Source organism: Felis catus, chromosome E1 (genome assembly GCF_018350175.1).
Source record: "Felis catus isolate Fca126 chromosome E1, F.catus_Fca126_mat1.0, whole genome shotgun sequence".
NCBI lineage: Eukaryota > Metazoa > Chordata > Mammalia > Carnivora > Felidae > Felis > Felis catus.
Genome location: NC_058381.1, coordinates 36117749 through 36134464, shown reverse-complemented (window position 1 = coordinate 36134464; position 16716 = coordinate 36117749). Strand labels below are relative to the sequence as shown.

Genomic DNA, 16716 nt, shown 5'->3' with positions numbered 1-16716 from the left:
AGATCACGAGATCATGAGGTCATGACCCATGAAATCAAGAGTCAGATGCTTAACCGACTGAGCCACCCAGGCGCCCCGGGTCGGATCTTTAACATACCTCTGAACCAACCAGTCCCTGGATGTGGGCTGTGCTTGGGGAAGGGGAGGACGAATGACTTTTGGGGAGGTGGCTCTCTTCAGTTGAGAACAGTTCCTGGGGAGGCCTTCAGATGAGAACTGTTGGCACAAACACTCTCGAGCCTCAACCCTGAAAGGGGGGAGCATCTGGGTGGCAGACCACAGCACCCACTTCAGTTCTTGTCTTCTGTATCTCCTCATAGCTAATATGTGTGCTTTGTATTGTCTATTGCTGCATAATAAACGACTCCCAAACTTCGTCACGTAAAGCAGCAATTTGTCAGCCCGTAGTCTCTGTGGGTCATGAAATTGAGCTCGGCTTAGATGAGCATCTCTGGCTCAGGGGCTGTCATGAGGTCATCAGGCTGCTGGCTTGGGCTACGGTCACCTGGAGATTGCCGTGGCTGGCGAGCCCACTTCCAAGCTCACTCGCGTGGCTGTTGGCAGGCCCCAGAAGACCACTTCCAAGTTCACTCACATGGTTGCTAGTAAGCTTCCCGTTCCTGGCCACATCCTCCATAGGCTGCCTGTGTTTTCACGACGTAGCAGCTGGTGGTTGGAGAGAGGCCACGCCCAGTCTTTTTGTAACTAATCTTGGAAGTGACCTCATATCCCTGTGCTCATCTTCTACTCTGTAGAAGTAAGTCACCAAATCCAGCCCAACCAAAGGGGAGAGGACTACACTGGGCGTGAATACCTGGAGGTGGGGGTCACTGGGGCCACCTCGGAGCTGCCTGTCCCAAACGCCACCTGCCAAGCACTGAGCTGAGCCTTCTACCTGCACCGCTTTATTGAATCTCACCATCACCTTAAGGGAGATGTTACGAATGTCCTCATTCGCAGACGTAGAACTGGGCTCGGAGTGGTTAAATAACTTGCTCACGGCCACACGGATCACTGCGTGGGCGAGAAAAGATTGAGCCCAGGGTCTCCCGTGAACAAGCCTGTGTGGCCCTTTTACTACAAGGTCTCCCTCAGTGACATCTCCAGAAGGATCCAAGTTGTTGCAGGGACCGAGGCTGAGATGTACCGGTCAGGGCTCTAAAGCCGAGCGTTCCCTCACTCGGGGAGTTCAGGAATGAGGCTGGGAACACAGACCAGCAGCAGGCCAGAAGACCGGCCGGAGGGGAATTCTGAAATGTCAGTGAAATCAGTTGTGGACGTGAGGAAACCCTCCTTCCTTCCCGGTTCGTAGCTGCTAAGTATGGACTGGAAATAGAGACAGCAGGAATCGAAAAACAAATGAGCTAAAACCATTATTCAGCCATGGCCAAAAAAGGTTAAGCTTCTTGCATAAGGGACTAGGCAAAGCAACAAGCTCTTAGTAACTGCTTGACCTAAATCGGAGGGCTGTTCCAGGTTATCGACTGCTCTGTAACCAACCACCCCAAATCTTAGTGGCTGATGGTAACAGTAATTCACTTCTAGCGATGCTTTGGGTTGGCTGGGCAGTGACCCTGCTCCTAAGCGTGCATTTCACTTTCACTAGAAGGGCAGCTGAGTTGAAGGGTCTGCCATGTCCCCGCCCGCGGGTCTGGAGCCTTGGCAGGGCGCGCTGGGACCTCTGTCTCCACAAGGCCACCACTGGGTGGTACAACCCAAGCTTCCTCATGGGGGTGGTCGGGTTCCAAGAAAATAAAGGCAGACGCCGCAAGACTTCTTGAAGCATAGGCTCCGGGACTCGCACACCTTTTTTGCCATTCTACTGGTCCAAGCAGTGACAAGCCCAGACTGGAGAGTGGTGGGAATGGCCACGCCACTTACTGGGAGCTTACTGGGAGGAAGGTCGGGGGACGCACGGGCGTGAGACGCATCCGGGGTCGTTATTATTCACAGTGACGACGGAGGTCTTGAAAGGGAGTTTATGTTTAAATTGCGGGGAGGTACAGTTGACCCTCGAACGTGGGCTTGAACTGCGGGTGTCCACTCATAATGTGGGTGTTTTTGAAACAGCACAGGACTGTCCACGTATTTTCCTCTTCCTTATGATTTTCCTAATGAATTTTTTCCTCTAGCTTACTTGATTGTAAGAATACAGTAAAAAATACGCGGAACATGCAAAACATGTGTTGATCGGCTGTTTCTGTTATTGGTAAGGCTTCCAGTAAAACACAAGGCTGTTAGTAGTTAAGTTTGGGGGGAGTCCAGAGTTACACCTGGATTTTTGACTGCACAGGGGGTCAGCACCCATAAACCCCATGTTGTTTGAGGGTCATCTGTAGTTCTAGTTGCCCTGGTCCTCGCAGTGGGTTACAGGCCCCATGAGAAAGGACCGCAATGTGCCTGTGATGTGAACTATCTCCACTGCAGGGCACTGGAACGAGTAATCTGTGTAGGGAGCATCAGAGTTGGGACCTAGTCAGAAACAGAAACATGTTAGACTTAAAATGCTGGAACTTTCAGCTACCACAACCTGATTCTACATGAAAGTGAATCCAGGCTGTAGTTGGAATAAAAGAATATACATATACGCTGCTTTAGAACAAGATTCTTTGGACTACAGGTAGGACTTATTCATGGGTCTTAAAATGAATTAAGCTGTTTATGACTGGTATTTAAAAAAATAGAAAACAGGGGCGCCTGGGTGGCGCAGTCGGTTAAGCGTCCGACTTCAGCCAGGTCACGATCTCGCGGTCCGGGAGTTCGAGCCCCGTGTCGGGCTCTGGGCTGATGGCTCGGAGCCTGGAGCCTGTTTCCGATTCTGTGTCTCCCTCTCTCTGCCCCTCCCCCGTTCATGCTCTGTCTCTCTCTGTCCCAAAAATAAATAAACGTTGAAAAAAAATTTTTTTAAAAAATAGAAAACATCAAAGTACAGCACATACAAAGATATTTTTCTTGAATTTTCAATTTCCTTCTGTTGGATTAGCTAGGTAATGAGAACGTACATTTTTTATTAAGGGTCCCAAAGGGTGAGAGCTGCTGAGTTAGTATATATTGAGGCAGGGGAGTATCTACTCTTTATCCATGAAAAAAATGTGTGTTAACCTCAGTCTCTCGTCAGAGTTACACGCCAGAAAGCAAGTATGGTAATTCTATGATTTGGACAGTTTTGTTCCATTCTGAGAGGTATTAAATAGAGGGGACTTGAACAAGATTTAAAAAAAAAATTTTTTTTTTTTTTAGTCTTATTTTGGAGAGAGAGAGAGAGAGTACACGTGAGCAGGGGAGGAGCAGAGAGAGAGGGAGACACAGAATCCGAAGCAGGCTCCAGCCTCCGAGCTGTCAGCACAGAGCCCGACGCGGGGCTTGAACTCACGAACTGTGAGATCATGACCTGAGCTGCAGTCGGACGCTTAACCGACTGAGCCACCCAGGCGCCCCAGAACAAGAGGATTTCTTTTCTACCTCCTTAGCTCCCTCGCTGCAGTCCTTGAAAGGAACCAAACCGGGTGGACCCTGAGCTGGAAAGGAATGTGACAGAAACAGGTGATCTTCCAGCTGACAGTGGAAAACAGTTCTGAGGACCAGCCTCACCCAGCATCTCACCGCCTGACATGGTCTTCGATAATTACTGGTCTCTTGAGTGTCCTCCACTTGGACAGGGTCCACGAGAGCTGGGACCCTGTCCTGCTCACTGCTTGAATTCCCAGTGGCTAGATTAGCGCCCAGCACAGACCAGGCACTCAATAAACATCTGTGGAATAAACAAATGGGTGAATGAATGAATGAATGAATGGGAGGGGCCTGAAGAGGGCCCTCATCCCGAGCGCCATATTTTAAATCCTTGCTTTTCCCTGAAGGTACTTACTTCGTAAGCTGTTTCCATCCGGGCTTGGTTTTCCCCAGACTGGTTCAGATCTTGGCCACGATTCTTTCCTCAAATACTGTGTTCGAGGATATGATCAGATTATTGTTCAGCTGGACAGAGTAAGTGTTACTGAAACCGATCAGCAAGGAGTCGGGGCGGTGGGGGAGGGGCTGGCAGACGAGGATGAGAATGAATCACTTTAACTCTGGCCATGGGCCTTGAAAACGCATCATCCCTCATACGGGGGCGGGGGGGGGGGGTTGTAGAGTTTGTGAGCTGGGTGGGACTGACCGCTGATGACAGCAGGTCAGGGCTGTTCATTTCACAGAAAAAAAAAAAAAGAATTCACTGGACAAGGAGACCTCAGGATGTTGTTGACTGAGGAGGAGGAAGGAATGAAAGACACACAACGGATGTGGCTACTTTTTTTTTTTTTTTTTTTTACTTTGAACATTAGCATTAAGTTTGTTACCGTACACATCCAAAGGCCCAGCATGTCGGAAATATCATGAAGTGGCACACCTTATACCAGAGTCTCGCAAAGAATAAAATAGACAATGCTACATCGAGTGGTTAAAAATACACACACAAAAAGTAGTTTTAACAGTCTATAAATTTTTTATACTTAAAATCATGATTGAGTGGAAATTAAAAAGTGCATTTCAATTGCTAAAAAAATAATATTGGTAGAGTTCACACAAGGCGGGGGTGGGGGGGTGGGGGGTGGGAAATCAGTACATTGAGGGATGTGACAGGATGCCGGAAAGGAGACGACTCAGGGAAGCTGGGCTAGCTTGGAGGTTCAGCGGGGGGTTGGGCTCCGCCTCGCTGCAGCACCCCGGGGCCACGAGCCCTCCTCTCTGCAGGCTCTTTCCCATCTGAAGGGATCCTGTGCCACCGACCTGTCACCACCCCGACTGAAAGACTTCTCTAAACTTCTTTGCAGCAAGAGAGGTACCTGCCCTACGTGAGTCCCAACTTGACCTTCAATTGCGTCTTCGCAGAGGTAGGAGAGGGCCACTGCCCCCTTCTGAACTTGCCACAAGTACCCCAGCCGCGTGGCCTTGAGCCTCGGGAGCTGGCGGGCGGAACAGGGACCAAGCAGCTTCTGTTTTGTCAAACTCCTTTGGACAAAATGTTCAACATTCAACTTTGTAAACCTAATGCTAAACAACTCCTGGCAAGCAAACTGGATTTTCTTTTAAGAAATGAGGAAAAGTGCAAGTGATTTCAGTACTGGCGGGGCGGGGCGGGGGGGAGGGGTAACAAAAATAAAACCCAGCAAGTTACTTCTGGCCACCTGTTACCTAAACCAATCAATCACAGCTCGTTTCGCTTTTTGTCAAGTGTAGGGGTGGGTCAGCCTGGGCCGGGGTTCGGGGCAGGAGCCAGGCAGAGATCTGGTCAGAAGGGAAGGCAAGGCGGCTCTAGGCGCAGGCGCCCCCAGCTCTACGGGGTAAACAGTGCCGTGCGGGGCTTCGCCCTGGGCTGTCACTGACCGGCCCACGGTGGGGCAGATGCCGCCGTGAGTACGAAACTCCTGGTCAGAGAGCGGAAGGGGGTCAGCAGCCCTAGGACAAGTCACTGACAGAGGGAACACGGACTGAATCCTAACCTGGAGAGGGACCTCCCAGGGGTCAGGATGCAGGGTCCAAGGCCGAGGACTTGCTCGCTGGTGTAACAGACATCCACTGGAGCCCAGCAGAGAAGCATTTCCTCGTTCGTACTCCAGAGTCTCCCCCTACCCCCACCCCGCTGCTCTTGTGCCTCTCAGAGATGTGATCGCCCTGTGCTGGTGGCGGCATTTGTAAGGAAGAAGTAAGGAGGGCTGCCTTCCTGCTCTGCACAACCGGGCCCCCATGGGATGGTCCTAGCTTTCAATCTCCGGGCACCATTGTTTGAAGCGGCTAATTAAGCTGCCTGACCCCACTCTTCAATCTTTGTTTGCATCCTGAAGGCTGAGTAACTACTGGACTTTGTAATAAGGGAAAACGTCTTAAAAACAAAGATCTATAAATAAGCACTGAGCCAAGAGGGGACAGTCTGCAAGAGACTTAAAAGCACGCTTTCTTCCGAAGGTGGAGAATAAAGACGCCGAAGTACTTTGTCGCTCCCTTGTGGACAGAGCCGGTACTGCTCATGGGGTAGAATCACACAGCCCTTGCCGAGACATGAATACAATGCATATTTGAACTTATGGAAGATTGAGAAGACTCCGTCGGATTTTCAGAGGCTGCAGACCTGTCCTTTAGGATACAACATTAGAAGGAAACACCAAAATTATGCTACACAGTCTCTTTCTTTCCCACTTTTGGAAAGACCTAGTGAGTTGGCTAACCAAGGACAGAAAGGCTATTTCTAAGACTGTTAAGAGATTCTGAAAGGATCAGCTATTTCCCACCGACTTTCAAATGCAATTACACACACAGCCTCGAGTCCTACGCAGGCTGTGATGTGACGTCTCTGTCTCTGCCTTTCTGAGCACACGGTCCCTTTTCACGTGGAAAAGACAGGCAGGGAGGAAGCTGCGTTCGTTTAGCGGAGCTGGATATTCAGAAACCACCTGATTCTTTGGCACATCCCCGTCAGAGAGAGGCTCCCTGGCTGGTCAAAACCAGCAAATGCAAGTACTCCATTTCCTTCCGACGTGAAGCGAAATTCACCGCCCCTACCCCTTCTTGCCACGTCCCCACTTTCCACTTGTACCCCAGGGTGCTTTCAAGTAACTTGTAACATCCCTGATCTCACCAGAGCAGCTCAAATAGCGTGAAAGGAACCTGCGACCAGAAGGTGGAGGGGACGCTTCTCAGGGACAAGGGCCCTTCGCTAACTTGCGCCAAACGTCTCCTATCACCGAAGACATGACCGAGCCGGCGGTCCGTCTCAGGGATGTGGCTGCTCCGCGTGGGAACCCGCCGTGGCTCTCCCCAACCTGGGGCATGTGTGGCCTGTGACTCCCAAGGGAAGCCACGCATGTCGAAGTGGTTACTTTAGGGAGCCGGTTACAATACAAGAGGCCAACTTCTAGGTCAATCGTGGGGACCATCGAGGAAAACGTTAAGCGAAAAGCCCTTGAAACGAGAAAACTCCTGGTACTTAATTCCATATAAATCTACTTTTTGCATTCCGGGAGCTGGCCTTCCAATTCCAAACGGCCTGGGAGGCCTTCAGAGGTCTTGAATCTCTTCATTTTCGAACGTAACCGATTCTCACAAGTTTGCACCGTCTCACCAACGACATACGGTCGCCAGGCAAAAAAGGGTGGGGAGTTTATTAACAGCTGCCTTCACAGACTCCCCCTTTGTGTGGCTCTTAGTCTTGAAATCCTGAGTTATTAGTATGATCAGCTTTAAGGAAAGGGACATGGCAATTTAGGTCAGAAAGGAAAAATTTTGACTACGACCAAAATACTCCACTTAGCAGATTTCATTCCCTTACAAAAAGAGAAAGGAAAACGCAACCGAGTTTCCTCGTCGTAAAGGGTTCTATTTGTTTTCGGTGTGGGAGGAGAACCGAACAGGGAGCAAGAGACCCGCACAACACCGCGCACGTCAGCTTTGGCTGGGAAAGATCGGCCCGTTGTTAACAATGGTTTAGCGATAAGGTGCTCGGATCACACGGAGAACGTACTGCCAACCCCCTTTTTATTCCATCCTTCATATGTTATGCATCAGTCATACTTTCAGAGTTAATTAGATGAGAGCCAGTGGAAGAGAAAGGAACTGGACGTTTCTGAGGGACAGGCGGATGAGATAGGCATCAATGAAAGGCTGCTGATAAACCCAGAGAGCAAGTTTGAAGTAATTTGACTACACTAAAATGATGGGTACGATCTTCCGGAATGTTCCTGGGAGAGAGAGAGGGCACCGCAGGAGCAGGACGCAGCAACAGCAGCACTCGGGGTCCCTTAATCAGAAAGGGGGGGGGGAGGGTGCCGTTTGGCAAGACCATGATGAGAAGGAGCTGTTCAAAAGAGGTGCTCGGTGACCTTTACTTTAAAGGAACATCTAGTTTCCGGTGAGAGGAAAAGCGAATGAGGGGTAAGGGTAAAATCTCCCATCATTAGAGATGTTAATGCGTCAAGACGTAAGACAGAAGCGAAAGCGTGAAGTGGGATCTAAAAGCGACCTAGGGAAACAGAACAGGGAGAGGTTCAAAGTTCACGTCCAAGGTTTCAGCTAGTTTGCAGGGCCAGACCAACGAGGCCAAGGGTGGCTTCCAACACTCAGCAGAAGGAGATATTCAGAGGTAGGATTCAGACCAGGAGAAGAATGTTCCAGGATGCTGGCTGTTTTGAAGGCACTCGGGAACGGAGTGAGAGAGCGTGAAGAAGCTTCAGAGAGACAGTGGGGGATTCGGGAGAGGTGCGCACTCACGGATCTGTCACAAGGAAATAAAAACCACCGCAGGAACACTGTGACAATACACATTCCATCGAGTGACCCACAGAATAACAAGGTAGTAGAGATCCACTTTGTTAAGTAGTTTCTTACAACAAGATAGCTTCTACACAGGGAGTCAGAGAGAGAAGTCTGTTTTCTGGAGCTGCCTCTCGGCCAAACGGTTTTGACCGAGATCAAGCATTCGGTAAGTGGTACGCGATCTGGTTCTTTAAGCGAATTTCCTGAAGCTAAGGCTTCAAAGCTGGGACGACCGAGGAGTCTGCTTTTCCTTTGCATCTTGCAAAACCGATCCTCTAGGACAAAAAGGTCCGGTCACAAAGTCTATAAAAAGTCGGGGGAGAGTATAAAAGTACAGCGTTATGAAAGGGGACATACTGATGGCAACTTTTATGGCTTCCATAGAAAGTGGAGAGAGGATCTCTGGTTTGCTTTATCGAGGTAGCGTCCAGGGCTGGAAGGCCATCATCATTTAGTACAAATGCCACAGATGACCGAAGCAGGGTGGTAATGTTCCTATTGCATAAGAATGCCACTGACTCCAGTGGCTAATGACCTTTCATTCCTGAAAAAAATGATCTTTTGGGGGGGAATTTCCTATCCGGACTTAGGCAACGGGCAATTAAAACCCGGTATTTACTTGTTCAATCGTATAGTCTGAGGAATTCCAAGCGAGCTGGGTTTTGTCGTGGTAGAACAGCTGATACACTTCTTACATGGAACATATCCCCTTTTCCACTAAGTACTTCCCACAGTCTAGAACAGCATGGAAACGTGCATCGTGTGGATCGGCGATGTAGTACGAGTTGTCTCTTCTAGGCAGTAGCTCGCACAGAAGTTTCTCTAACTTTTTATCCTTTTTTTTTTTTTTTTTTTTTTTTTTGGTACAGTAAAATCCGACCCACCATTCTGCTTCATTGACTGAAATCCGCAAGGTAGGGTAAATAAATATCATCGGCAACAGATTTTTATTTCTGCTCAATCTTCTCAAAATTTCAAACTTCCAGGGAGATTAAAAAATTAAACGAAACGCACATATCCACGTAACAAACGTAAGGACTGAAAAAAATTTCGAGAAGTAGAAAATTCGAAATTGACAAGCATCTCTTTAGCGTGTTTCGCCTTCGGTCAGTACACTAGGGGCAGTCGAGGTACAGGGAGCATTCTGGCCACAATGAAAAGGTGCTTCCAGCAAATGTAGTTTTTTAAATATTTATTTAAAAAAAAATCTTTTTTTAATGTTTACTTATTTCTGAGACAGAGAGAGACAGAGCATGAGTGGGGAAGGGGCAGAGAGAGAGGGAGACACAGAATCGGAAGCAGGCTCCAGGCTCCGAGCCGTCGGCACAGAGCCCGATGCAAGGCTCGAACTCACAAACCGTGAGATCATGACCTGAGCCGAAGTCGGTCACTCAACCGACTGAGCCACCCAGGCGCCCCTCAGCTAATGTAGTTTTTAAAAAGACAACCATGGTAATGCCGTCCTCCGTCATTAATTTAGAACAATGAATGTAAGTGATAGACCGTGAAAAGACACGTGGCTGATTTGCGAAGATTTCTTTGAACTACGCTCATGTCTTAGGTGGAGACTCCCTGCTCGCTGCAAATAAGAATCAAATCACAAATAGATGTGGAAATGAAGCCACGTGCCTTTACACTGCTCCCCTTGTTTTCTTCACTCAAATTAAAACGTCTAACTCAGTCTGAGTCTCCCTGACTCCATTTGAGAAAGCAGCAAGCAGCCTTTCATTAAGGCTAAGGAAGAGTTTATATCTGAATGATAAATCTATGAGATAAGAATGGGGGGGGGGAGGCAATGTCAACTCAAGAAAGTCCTTGGGAAGTTTCCTCAAGTAAGCCTTAACCCTACCAAAGAAAGAAACAAGCCTTTGAAGACAGTGAAATTAAGGAATGGGGAACAGCCTCAATTGGGTATCGCTAGGACGCTGAAAGGTGGCCTTTGTTGTCTTAGCAGACTAAGGACAGAGGAGGGCTAAGGACTCAAACTCCTCCGTGGTTCTTTTCTTCGTAAACAGATAGCAAACGGGCATGAAGTCCTGAAGAAGTCACGGGGTGCTGTACTGTAGGCTGGAGGGAACACACAGGATGCAACTTTTACCTTAGTGAAGGACCCCAATCAAATTTCCAACCCTGAGTTGGAGTCTGAAGCATGTTAAACCTGACACACATATACGTTTAAGGCTTAATCCTGCAGTTCTCATATTCAGAAGCATTAACGTCGTGAATATTATTTAATGCATCTCATTGTTTCTGTGTAATACGACACTGATAAGGAATCGTTACGTGCTGAGCAGTTTTCCTGAAGACTACAAACCCCGAGTCAAGGAAGGTATACCCATCTAGGGGGAAAAACAATTAGAAGTTTCCAGATTGTTCCACAGTACATTTCACTATGAACGGTGTCGTGTGACAATGCTGATTCAAAAGACAAAACAAAAACAAATCCTTTTTTGCTTCTGTTAAGGGTGGTGGTGATTATTTGCTTCATACTGGTTTTCCTATGTAAGCAGGTATTTTCTTATGGCTATATTCACTTGAATGAAAAATCAAATATGACGACCTGAATTTTCCAGTGTATCATTATAGTACACTTCATAAAATGGTTGATTTAATGGTCTCAAGTCTAGAATTCAGAATTGCTACCGAATACCGGAAATTTGTTTAGAATAAAATAAGGTACCAGAACCAATTAAGCTGCGATTTACATCTTTTAAAAAACCATCTTAATATCATAGGCTTGGCCATTAAATAACGGTATGTCTACATAGAGGTGTAGATCCACCCAGAAACTTGCCATGGGAGGTAAAGGAGACTGTGGAGTAAGTAAGGGGACGCAGCCACGAAAGAAATGACAATCACAAACAAGAAATTAATTTTCCTTATTGGTCTGGGTACCTGGGTGTCCGAAAAATGCACGCAAATATTGAAAATTAACATTCTTTAGAAATTACATCCAAAAACAGGAAGAAAAGTCGGTCTTGAGACACTTTTCCGCCCCGTTCCAGAATCTTCCTATGCTCATTACAGAAGGCAAAAGGCAATAATCAGAAGGAAAAAAATGAGGAAATTTTAAACCAAAAAGCTAACAGAGAATGTGATATTTTAGAAAGAGGGACTTGACCTCCATCAAGAGTTCCACATTTTCCTACCACAGAGCTAATCAGCCAGAAAAGTGCTTGAAGTGTATCTGCACATTTAATATTAAAAGTTAAAAAATAAATAAAAGCCAGGGTTCTTATTTAGGCAATGATCTAAGAGCCCGAGGCAGTGTGGGGGGTGGGGGAGGAACTGAAGAAATGTCAAGATTAAAAAATAGAGGGAGAGAGAGAAAGAAAGCAGACCTAGCTTTGGAACTCAGTTCTCTGAGACATATATATATATATATATATATATATATATATATATATATATATATATATATAAAAGTTTTAGCTGTACAGAGTCTGGAGAAATTTGATCAGTTAAGTATGAGCAGTATGTTAGCCCTTCTATTCAGACTTTCCTATATAAGCTCCTGAATGACCGTGCTCTTTCGAAACTTCCCAAACTTGAAAAAGTAACCCATCTAAAAGGTGGTGAGAGATGTTCCCCTCACCACCTGGGAACACCGCTGTCTGTCGCATAATTATCTGCAGAGAACAGGGCAGCAAAACATAGGCAGTTTTCTTTCCCTCGCTACCATTTAAACTGTGTTAGAACAGCTCACAGTTGTGGCTGGATCCATAGCTGGACAGACATTTTAAAAGCTCAGAGTCAAATCTGTCCTCATCCAAACTTCTCAGCTACTGTCAGCAACATCATTCACGCTTGTGATTTTAGTGTACTATTTCGTATCTTCCTAACAATTCTAGGAAAACACAGCAGCCTCGAAACGACCAGTGTCTCGTGAGACTTCCATTTGGTTGTGCCATCGGCTGGACACAAACAAGCCCTGGGGAAAGGGAGACGCAGACGTGAGGGAGAATGATTCTCCATCACTTCCTCCTCCTGACGGTGAACAGCTGGACTCCGATTTTTTGAACATGCAAGTGTGAGGGGACGTCCCTGGAAAGGGTCCAGCTCCCTGCAAATCACCCCACTTAGCGCAGTGACCAAATGGAATCATCCCGCTTCACGCGGTAACCAAACGAAACGAAACACGGCGGACAGGAGCGTTGTCAACGAGCCCGACGGACGGATGCTTGAGTGTGAAGCAGAGATTTAAAAAACTGCCAAGGACTTACACCAAGTGCTGAAAGCAAGACCTCATTCTGCAGTGACCTGGTGTCTGGAGACCCTCCCAGATGCATCTAGTCTCGGAAGCACCTTTGAGTTGTACGGATGTGAAGAATAACTTTGAACTAGAGAAGTTATATGCGTCTTTAAGAATCACATTTTGATGATTATAAAAAATTTTTTTTTTCTATTTTACAACATAGGCCCAGCTACACTGAAAAAATTACACCGCTTATTGAAATACATTTCATTTTAGAAACAGACTACTAAAGAAGTCTATACAAAAACTCTAAAATAATTTCTGTAGTAAAATAAAGAGTGCGTTAGGAGAGCTACACAAAGAAGGAAACTTCTGTCTTTCTCTATAATGCTCGATATACTGTGAAACACGGCCGGCTCGATTCGGAGGCCAGCGCCAAAAGCTGAAAAGAATTGGTTACGATACACAGTGATACAATTAATGCTCTGGATTAATCTCACAGCCTTCCCGATTAGTACAAAGGAAGCCGGGCCTGTCCCCTCTTTGAGGAGAAGCCCGGGATAGAAAAGCAAGCATACCTCATCAGCTGATATGAAATTATAAAATTCCCCAAGTCTGAGTATTCGAAATTTATAAAAGTCCACCAGAAAATGCAAGCGAATTGGGCTTTAGTTCGGTGGTTCCCCTGGTTTAGATGACAGTTCCCTCCGGGAGCGCAAGGCGGTCTTCTCGTTCATTCCCTTGGATGTGTCGATTCCCCAAGACAATGACACAGCTCTTGGTGGAGGCTGAGGAGAGTCTGGCAGCTACAGAAATGCCCACCAGCTCCCTTTCTGCAAACTCACACACGGGCACACAGCTCGTGGAGAACACACTTAAGGAGATGGATGTTAGTGATGCTGTGCTGAACTGTTCTTTTCTGCCAGGTGCCGCAGAAAGTTGTCCTCACCCTGGCCTCGGTGATTTAAAGGCTCGCTCTTAAAGAGAGCTGGGGGCGGCGGGAGGTGCGGGACCGGAGGGATAGGAAGGTGGTGCGGGTGGTGAGGGTGTGGGTGGATGTGGAGGTGTGAGAAGGGGTGCGGGATGGGCCGCGGGGGGAGAGTGCTCGCGGGGCTCATACTGATCGGGGGCGTGGGCGTTGTGGGTGTGTTCGCCACGCAAGGAACTGGGGTGGCCGGGGAGGTCGTGAGTGGGATCTGGACAGCAGGCGGCACGTTCACGGGGCTGGTCACCCGAAAGCACTTCTCCTTGTGGGCCTTAAGCATGTTGGAGAAGCGAAACCGCTGGCCACACACATCACACGGATAGGGCTTCTCGCCTGTGTGCGTTCTGCGGTGCCTCTTCATGTTGGGGCGGCTGGTGAAGCTTTTGCCACAGATTTCACAGATAAAGGGTTTCTCTCCTGAGATGAACACAGACACAAGAAAACGATTAACATACTAGGCGGCAATTATGTGCTCACGCTAGCCCTCGCACTCAACGAGGAGATCACCACCACGTCGCTCCCGTACGGCATGTTATTATAGCCTAAGAGGCGTTAAGAGAGTCTCCCCAAGTTGGGGCTTCACAAGTAAGAGCGGATAGGAGGAGAATTTGCATGCAACCTACCATCTGGGCTTGGTTAAAAAAACAAAAACAACATCAACCCCCCCCCCCCAAAAAAAAATCTACGGTAGTGATCCTTCACATCCGACGCGAAGAACCGTTTAAATCGTTTTCCTGTGCTCAAAGCAGCTAAGGCCGCGGACGCGTCTCTGCCTCTTACATTTAGGCAAGTTAATCTGTTAGCAATTTCTGAATTCCAACCAGAAGAAAGGCTGCTGAAAACATCCTGGGGAGCGCGTAAGTCGCTTCGTGTCTACTCGCGCGGGATCCTTAGCATGTGGCTTACTTTTTGGTATTGGACTTGGAAAATACTGGGTGGCTCGCCCCACCCCGGGGAACCCCCGCTGCCATGGCTCCCGGGGGAGAGCTCCTGGCATTTTTGCAGACAACTTCTTCATCAGGTGGGACCGCCTGGCCCACCCGAAGAGCCCACGGCGTTCCCAGTGCCAGCCCACTAAATGCTCCCAAGAGATTCTATGAAAACTGTCCCTACATCATTTCCAAATGTCCATGCGTGTGTGTCTGGGTGTGTGGAGGTGCTGAGAGGGGGTCCTGGCCCTGGATGAGAAGCATAGGGCCGATGAGTCAAAAAGGAAACAAAATTGGGACACCTAGGTGGCTCAGTCGGTTGAGCGTCCGACTTCAGCTCGGGTCATGATCTCACAGTCCATGGGTTCGAGCCCCGCGTCGGGCTCTGCGCTGCCAGCTCAGAGCCTGGAGCCTGCTTCGGATTCTGTGACTCCTTCTCTCTCTGCCCCTGCACCTCTCACACTCTGTCTCTCTCTCAAAAATAAATAAACATTTTTAAAAAAGGAAACAAAATGCCCCGTCAAGGCACTTAGGGGAGAAATAAGGGCTTGATTTTTAGGGTTCCTAACTTCCTCTGGATGACGACACAGTTCCATGCTGCCAGCCTACCCTTCTACCCAAGCCATAGGGGGAAACAGAACAGTTTTTGAACGCATACATCCATTAATCACTTCATGCGGACGCCGTGCTGAGTACCTGTGTACGTGCCCTTCAGTGGACATATGCTCGTATTTATTAATTCCTTCACCAATTCTCAGAGTACAGAGCTTGTGCCTTTACTGTAACTCCTGCTACAAGAGTCTGTTCTCAGCTCAGGTGGGCTCCCTTTCGTTTCCAACAGCGTCCTCTCCCTACTCGGCGTAAACAATAGCTGTGCTGTACGGACCCTTCCTGTGTGCCTGATACCGTTCCCATCACTTCACGTCTGTGAACTTTGGTGATCCTCCCAGGGACAGACCTGGGTAGGAGGCAGCTGTGTTATCATCCCTGTTTCACTGATAAGGAAATTAAGAAAGCTGCCCAGGGTTCTACAGCTGGAGGAGAGCCAGGATTTAAAACCCTGCAGTCTGGTTCCAGAGTGTGCTTTCGACACATAAAACACAGCCCTTCACGTGGCGGAGCTTTGTGCATCCCTGCACACACGGAGGAATGTTATTTCCTACCATTCTCCGCTTTGGGACCCCTCCGTACACAAGGAGGGAACACCTCTGTACCCGTATCGGAGTCCTTATTTCTTTTTTTAAAAAAAGTGTTTTTTTTTTTTTTTAATGTTTATTTATTTTTGAGAGAGACAGAGCATGAGCGGGGTTGGGGCAGAGAGAGAGGGAAACACAGAACTCGAAGCAGGCTCCAGGCTCTGAGCTGTCAGCACAGAGCCCGACGCAGGGCTCGAACTCACCAACTGTGAGATCATGACCTGAGCCGAAGTCGGACACTCAACCGACTGAGCCACCCAGGCGCCCCTGTAGTCCTTCTTTCTTATCTTTGCCTTTGAAAACTGACATCTCCCATTACCCTCCTTCTGTGAAAGCCAGAATTCTCCTTGCTTCCTCAAGAGACCGGGCTGTGCAGTCAGGAGGGATCAGTTTTGTCTGTAATCCCCAGTATTAGTTTCTGACATCATTTTCCTCTTATCTTTCAGCTTTTCATTATTCAATTGCTGCCACTGCTAGGCTCTTCTCTGTGATCCACATTCAACTTTCTGGGTAAGTTCTGAGCCCAACTTGTTTTCTTTCATTTTAACCCATTTCCTCCAACTACCTTAAAAACTTCAAATTCTCTGTTAAGTGGGGTTCATTAAATCAATATGGCGCACCCATCTGAATGGACAGCACCGTTAACAAATACTACAAAACTGTAGAATTCAAATCCCTAACGTGAGAATCCATACTCTGTTAAGTAAAACAATCAACTTAAATGCAAATGCACACACGGTATTACCCTCTTTTGGTGAAAAACATCTGTAGAAAAAATATGGAAAGAACCACAACAAATGTCAGTGATTACCCGGAGGCGATGGGCTGATGAGTGATGTTTTGTTTTTTATGCTTATGTGTACATTCTGTTTCTCTTAAATAAACACCACTTACTTCCATCATATAATGTTTTAAAAGCACACCTGTTTGATAACCTTTCAACCCCCCTGGGCCCCTCCCTCCTGGACTCTCCAGAACTAGTCCTCGCTCCCAAAAGCCGGTTGGAAACAAAGCCAAAGGACTTACTCTTTGAATTATTAGTCTACTCTGAGCAAACGCTGTCCACCTGACTCACGGACCATGTTTTAGGCACACTAGACCCTGCGCCACAAACAGCATATCCTC

General features: G+C 47.7%; 1 protein-coding gene across 2 annotated transcripts in view; it reads right to left on the bottom strand.

The window, feature by feature from the left end:
• Positions 1-10498: 10498 nt before the first annotated feature.
• ZNF652 (zinc finger protein 652) overlaps positions 10499-16716 on the bottom strand; it is a 56525-nt gene continuing 50307 nt past the window's right edge. For both annotated transcript variants that reach the window (XM_023243410.2, XM_023243408.2), the window contains one exon: positions 10499-13883. In XM_023243410.2, the coding sequence (XP_023099178.1) occupies positions 13372-13883 (512 nt within the window). In that variant the 3' untranslated portion in view covers positions 10499-13371. The remainder of the gene's footprint in view (positions 13884-16716) is intronic.